At 45.0% G+C, this 7,332-nt stretch overlaps 1 protein-coding gene across 1 annotated transcript; it reads left to right on the top strand.

The window, feature by feature from the left end:
- The first annotated feature begins 623 nt into the window (after positions 1-623).
- SKIDA1 (SKI/DACH domain containing 1) lies at positions 624-3,530 on the top strand. The gene has a single exon (XM_065919556.1). It carries the CDS (start codon positions 624-626, stop codon positions 3,405-3,407), a length of 2,784 nt encoding a protein of 927 aa, XP_065775628.1. The 3' UTR covers positions 3,408-3,530.
- Positions 3,531-7,332: the final 3,802 nt, after the last annotated feature.

The raw sequence follows: 7,332 nt of genomic DNA, 5'->3' as shown, positions 1-7,332 counted from the left end.
TTTACTTTGGGAGGGGAGGTGGCAGTATAAGGGTATGCTAATTAGTGGGAGATTTTGGGGGGAAGGGGTGGAATATCAATTTTTATTGCATCACCTGTCAGGAGTGTCCAATCAGCGCTGGCTTTAGGGGAATTAATTGATGAAGGTGTCTCCGGACGAGCTCACTTCACTCTGTCATTTTATTTGTAGCTAAAGCAGCGGCGGGAATAGCAGCTGCATGTCTTTTCTCTTTCTCCTTCACATTCCATTATCATAGTGCTCCAATGGAGAAGGAAGGAATAGAGGGGCCCAGGTACTGATCTGCAGCGGGGACTTAGACCAACACACTGGCAGAGCAGAAACCGGATGGTTTTTTCCCTCTTTTTTAAAAAAACGAAAACCAAAAAAAAAGCAAGAATCAAGTCAGTGTAATTTCATAGTTTTTTTTTTTTTTTTTTCTTTTCCCCAATAATTTCGCCTCGAGTTTGGCACTCCCTTCGCCGGGAATAACAGTCTTTGTTATTTTATTAGCAGGATGCCTTGAGACACACGCAGCATCTGGTGGAGGATTAACATACATACATGTGTATGTATGCGTCACGTATATATTTACTGCAAATGGTGGGGATCGTTTAGTGCCCGACATGGGAGACCTGAAGTCAGGTTTTGAAGAGGTGGATGGCGTGAGGCTCGGCTACCTCATCATTAAAGGAAAGCAAATGTTTGCCCTCTCCCAAGTCTTCACGGATCTGCTGAAAAACATCCCGAGGACGACCGTGCACAAGCGCATGGATCATCTGAAAGTGAAAAAGCACCACTGCGATCTGGAGGAGTTGCGGAAACTCAAGGCAATCAACAGCATCGCCTTCCACGCCGCCAAATGCACGCTCATCTCCCGGGAAGACGTGGAAGCGCTCTACACCTCCTGCAAAACTGAGCGCGTCCTCAAGACCAAGCGCAGGAGGGTCGGCCGGGCCCTGGCCACAAAGGCGCCGCCGCCAGGGCGCGCCGCCGCCGCCGCCGCCGCCGCCGGCCCCCGCCCGGCTTTCTGGAAGGACAAGCACCAACTTTGGCGGGGCCTGAGCGGAGCCGCGCGGCCCCTGCCAATCAGCGCGCAGTCCCCGCGCCCGGGCGCCGCCGCCGCCGCCGCCGCGCGCCCAGCCGCCCATCTACCTCAGATTTTTAGCAAATACCCGGGCTCGCACTACCCGGAACTCGTGCGCTCGCCTTGCAAACCCCCTCTAAACTATGAAACTGCCCCGCTCCAGGGAAACTACGTCGCTTTCCACTCGGACCCTGCTTATTTTCGGAGCCTGCTGTGCAGCAAGCACCCGGCCGCCGCCGCCGCCGCTGCCGCCGCCGCCGCCGCCGCTGCCGCCGCCGCCGCCGCCTACTACCAGGCGTCGGCGGCCGGGCCCCAGCCCAAGGCGGCGGCGGCGGCGGCGGCGGGCGCCGGGGGCCCGGTGAGCCTGACCTACCGCTGCAAGCGCAAGCGCGGGGGCGCCAAGGACTGCCTTCTCGCGCCGCACGCCGGCGCCCGCCGTCTGTTGCTGCTGCCCAGGTCCTACAAAGCCAAGGCGGCGGCGGCGGCGGCGGCGGCAGCGGCGGCGGCGGCGGCAGCGGCCGCGGGGGCCACGTGCCTGGAAAGGTTTCATCTGGTGAGCGGCTTCTGCCCGCCGCCCCACCACCACCACCACCATCACCACCACCATCATCACCATCACCACCACCACCGGGCCCAGCTGCCGCAGCCGAGTCACCACCCCCCTCATCACCGCCGGCCGCAGCCCCATCTGGGCAGCTTTCCCGAGAGCTGCAGCAGCGACTCCGAGTCCAGCTCCTATTCGGACCATGCCGCCAACGACTCGGATTTTGGCTCCAGTGTGTCCAGCTCCAGCAACTCCGTGTCCTCGGAGGAAGAGGAGGAGGAGGGAGAGGAGGAGGAGGAGGAAGAGGAGGAGGAAGAGGAGGAGGGGGGCAGTGGGGCCTCGGATTCCAGTGAAGTCAGCTCGGAGGAGGAGGAGGAGGACTCGTCCACCGAGTCGGACTCTAGCTCCGGCTCCAGCCAAGTGTCAGTGCAGAGCATCCGTTTCAGGCGCACCAGCTTCTGCAAGCCTCCCAGCGTGCAGGCGCAGGCCAACTTCTTGTACCATCTGGCCTCCGCCGCCGCTGCAACCAAACCCGCTGCTTTCGAGGATGCCGGCAGACTTCCCGACCTCAAGAGTAGTGTCAAAGCGGAGTCGCCCGAGGAGTGGAATCTGCAAAGCTGGGCCCCCAAAGCGTCTCCGGTGTACTGCCCGGCCAGCCTGGGGAGTTGTTTCACAGAGATAAGGAACGATAGGGTATCTGAGATTACATTCCCACAATCTGAAATTTCCAGTATTGTAAAGAGAACTGACCTGACAATTAACTGCCTGGCGGAGGGGGCCTCTTCACCTAGCCCAAAGACAAACAATGCATTTCCACAACAAAGAATACTCCGAGAGTCTAGGAAATGCCTACAAGCAACTCCTACTACACACTGTGCAGATAACAACACAATAGCTGCTAGGTTCTTAAATAATGATTCTTCCGGAGCAGCAGCAAATTCAGAAAAAGATTCCAAAATCCCTCATTGTACTGAATTTGCTACGGATTTGCCCTCTTCTTCGCCAACTTATCCCGAGGTGGATACAGCAGCAGTAGCAGCAACAACTAAAGCCGAGAATCCCTGTACTGACACGGGCGACAGGACATTGCCGTTTCTGCACAATATTAAAATCAAAGTAGAAGACAGTAGTGCTAATGAAGAATATGAACCTGACCTTATTACAAATAAGCTAAAGTGCGAGTGCAATGATACAAAGGGTGAGTTTTACAGTGTGACTGAAAGTAAAGAGGAGGACGCCTTGTTAACTACAGCCAAGGAAGGTTTTGCATGCCCTGAAAAAGAAACTCCTTCCTTAAATCCACTGGCTCAGAGTCAGGGCCTTTCATGCACTTTAGGTTCTCCAAAACCTGAGGATGGGGAATATAAATTTGGTGCCAGGGTGAGAAAAAATTACCGGACACTAGTACTGGGAAAGCGACCTGTACTTCAGACACCTCCAGTCAAACCAAATCTGAAATCAGCTAGAAGTCCTCGTCCTACAGGTAAAACTGAGACACATGAAGGAACACTGGATGATTTTACAGTTATAAACAGACGCAAAAAGGTAGCCAGCAATGTAGCATCAGCAGTGAAAAGGCCATTTAATTTCATGGCAAATTTTCCTTGTCCACCATCACTCATTATTGGGAAGGATGGGGATTTGTGGCCGGCGTATTCCTTAAACACCACTAAGGATTCCCAACCTCCTCACAAGGCCCATCCTATATGGAAATGGCAGCTGGGCGGTTCTGCAATACCTCTTCCACCTAGTCACAAATTCAGGAAATTTAATTCATAAAAGAGTTTTTGGAAGATATTTTCTTGAACCATACCTTCCTTTTGTTGTAAACGGCACAGGATGGTTTGTACAAGTCCATTAATGTGTTACACCTCTTTTGGAGTCCTGGTTTATCGCATTTTGAAGACAGAAATCGGATTACTTTTTTTTTCCATTGCGGGTTTTTTTTTTTTTTTTTTGGAGTAGGGTGGGGGAGGGGTGGGAGAAGGGTTGGTTTACATTCCACAGACTATACTTCAGGCTAAAGACTCAAGTAAACTCAGTTATTACGGTAGAGCTGGAACACTTTACTGTTTCAATGCTAATAATGCACCCGGTACCTCAATTCAACTGCTACAAATAAATGTCAAAAGGTTGAATAATAAATATTACAATGAGCCATTAAGTTTATGCACTAGATTTCAGACCTGAAAGTGTAACTGTTAATTCAGTGAAAGTTTGTTAGGTTGGTTACATGGTTACACAGTGAGGTAGCAAGAAGTTTCTTGTGGGGTATCTTTTTCTTTTTCTCCCCTCATTTCCTCTCCAAGAGTAGTTGCACTTTTTTTTTTTTTTTTGATTGGAAATATTGGGGAGTCCTGAATGAATGCTGGTAACAGCTGCTTCACATATATTGAGTAAAGTAAATATAGCATTGTCTTTTTTCTTCTTTTTTTTTTTTTGTAAAGGGTGTAATTTTACTTTTATGCCACTCCTTGCAATTGGGAAAGTCCTTTTTGTGTCCTCACCCATAATTTTAAATTAGGTGACTCTTACTATTATCCTGCTTATCTTGTGGTCTGAACATGACTCCTCAAACTTGCAAAACAATTAAAATATTTCTCATAATAGCAGGATATTTTATGGTCTGACTCTTTATAGTGACAGCAGTAAAAAAAGCAACCAAGAAAAGGAAAATGGGTCAGAATTGTTAGAATACCCCAAATGAAAAATAACAGTTATTTCAGGGCTTTTTGGTACCAGAACTCAGGCACTTGGATTTTATTACCTTTTACTTTCTCTGCATCTCTCTAAACTTCTGTTTTCAGACCATCCTGTGTATAGAGCAGGAGAGTTTCTACTGCAAGTGACAATCAGAGGTGACTATCTATATTTGCACTTAAAATCAAAGTAGTTCAACATGCAAATGGTTAGGGTCTAGCCCTTGGTAAGGGCCATGCTGGTGTACTATGTTGTGATGATGGAAGCAGTAAATCAAAATTATGGAAATTTGCACTGTTGAAAAGCATGCTTTAGCTTTATTTTCAATTAAAAACACTGTTTAAAATTCCTGGTTCCATACATTTCTACTTATTCCAGATTGAAGAACAGTTAACAGGAATGAATGGCTTTGTTGACATTTTCACTTGTAATGTTTTTGCCTGAAAGAAATGCATTTATTGGGTGTAGTGTTTTGTTGTAATACCATGTGATGAGGCCAGTCAGGTTCTGTGCAGACCACTGGTGGGTTTCTTCTTAAATAACAACAAAACTTCACAAACTTATTACAAATCAAGTGCAAAAAGTTTCAGGTTGAAGAAAGTGATGCAGAGATCACTTGCTATTTTGATAAAAATGAAATCTAATAATTTTGGGTCCACCTCCCCTAGTCTGACAAATTATAGATCTCAGATCTTTGCCATCTTAAACCTAAGAAGTTGCATCTATAGACCATAAATCACAGAATGAAACAAAACATCAATGAAATGTTTACTGTGTGAATTTAAGTCACTATTTCTCATGGAAATTCAGTCTTCCCCCCCTCCCCAACCTTTTAATTCCTACTCCCTTTGAAATTTTCCTTTTGTCTATAAATGTTTCAGATAGATCTGGATGGTCTCAGCCCTAATTGCTGTATATGCTCTGTGGTTTTACTCTTTATTGTAAAGGACATAGGCTGAGAGTACCTGCATCCAAATACATTTGGATGGAGTAAACAGATGCTTTGAACTGCCTCCCTTCCTTTCCTTCTTGAATGTTGCCAGATGTAGGTTCACTGGATCTTTTTTTTTTTTTTTTTATTGGGATGATAGATATGGTCAAAGTAAAAATTGGGGGATGTTATCCTTGAAATCATGTTTATGTATAATTTTTCAAAGACCAGTACAAGTTGCAGCTAAAGCCCCAGAAAGCTGAGCCATTGGCTTCTCAGTCAGTTCTTGCCTCTTTGGAAGGCAGTACAGAATTTGGGTGCAGTCAGTTGTCCTTTAAAATCAATCTGTAAAAAGTGTGACACACACACACTGGAGGTCTATAATTTCTACTCTTTAATTACTGCTAAGTCAAGAAAGTTTCAAGTATGACTACTACATTTAGACTAGTACTTTTCTTATTGGCTGTGGAATCATTGTGCCTAAATTATAAATTGAAAGTATATTTGAAGACTATAGATCTTGGGTGTGGGAGGACTGCAAGATGGAATAAGCACAATAAGCACAATTTAAAACAAATATACCCTATGGAATCTCTGACATAAAATATCGGCCTCCAGCTTTGACACTTGGTCTCCAGCCCTCAGAGAATCAATAGTTTCAGTTTATAGGAACTGGAGAATGAGCAGCAGGGAGGCCGAGGCATTCCAGAGTGATACTATCAAAAAGGAAGAAATGGAATAGTCCACACAAATTTCTCCCCACAGTACCACCACAAACTAGCCAATCACAGCAAAACCTCAGTTGGGGCTTCTGTTAGGAAAGTGTACCAAATAGTATTCAGTAACTTGTAAATGCAAAGTATTTCTTCCATTTTAAGGAGTCTCTTAGCTGTTTTCCTATTCTGCTGTATTCCTAGTAGAGTTTATTTCATTTTGGTTGGTTTATGATTGATGACAAGATCTAGATTTTCTAAAATGCTATAAATGTCCTATTTGTTCAAAAATCTAAGACTTATAGAAAAACAAAAGTTATCTCCATTGATAGAATGCATTTTTTACATTTAAATGTTTTCAGGTGAGAGTTTTTTTTTTTTTTTTTTAAGCACTATATGGTTCCAGGGTCACTGATTCATGTGTCTAAGACTCAACACTTACAGGCATAAGAATAAAAATGAAGGAAAGGGCTCTTTTTCTGACTTTTTTGTGGAAACGAGTTATTTTTGGTCTCCTGTAAAAGTAGTTTCCTGATAAGACTGTGAAATGAAGATTTAATTATTTTTTTAAGAGATGTGTGTACTCTTGTCTTCCACAGTCAGGTTATCTGCCTTTTTAGCAAATGCAGTTTGCTCTTTCTCAACTATTTACTTTTTAAAGTGGGTATTCTTTTGTACTGGCTTACTTGATTACAGTGAAGTAATCTCAATAATGGTTGTTTATTTTAAAATCAACAACAAGGGGCCACCACTAAACAGCAATAACATAAACTAGATGGGCTGGTGTGTGGATTTTTATCTTATCCATGTCTGGGTGACTTTCAATGGTCTAGAAACTCCTCAAAGTTTCAGGCACAAAAATTGGAAGTTTCTGCTGATATGTGAATGCTAGTTTTGTGTGCATGCAGGGAGAGATGTAGACTAATTCCTCAAAAGCATTTTTTGTTTCTTTCAAAGAAAACAAAAAATCCTCTATGGTAAAACAAAAACAAAACACAACTATCAATAATAATAATAATAAAGCATTAGCATCTACAAAAGACAGAAAACGTGGTGAGTTTTGCTTCACCTTGAAAATACTTCCTGCTGGAAAAAAAAAGAAAAAGAACTGTGAAAAAGGGAGCTCCTAGAGCCACACTGGCCTGGGGGGCGGGGGATATAAAAGCTCCCCCATCAACTAACCTCAGGAAACCTCAGGAAAGCGGAAAGGAGAAACAGGGCGTCCACCTTAGGGAGTCCTCCGGTTCACCCTGGCCTTCCACACCATTTTCCCCTTCCCTGGAAGGAAGCGCTATTTTTAATGCTAGCTTTGGTTTTGGTTTGCTCCCTAGGCCAGAGGGCATTTTGCAAACTAGCCCCG

The sequence above is a fragment of the Muntiacus reevesi genome, chromosome 2, assembly GCF_963930625.1.
Source record: "Muntiacus reevesi chromosome 2, mMunRee1.1, whole genome shotgun sequence".
Lineage (NCBI taxonomy): Eukaryota > Metazoa > Chordata > Mammalia > Artiodactyla > Cervidae > Muntiacus > Muntiacus reevesi.
The sequence above is the reverse complement of the archived record's forward strand: the minus strand, read 5'-3'. Positions and strand labels throughout refer to the sequence as shown.

Bases quoted from the DNA above. Each gene is read 5' to 3' on its own strand.
- SKIDA1 (XM_065919556.1), top strand. From the start codon at position 624: ATGGGAGACCTGAAGTCAGGTTTTGAAGAGGTGGATGGCGTGAGGCTC.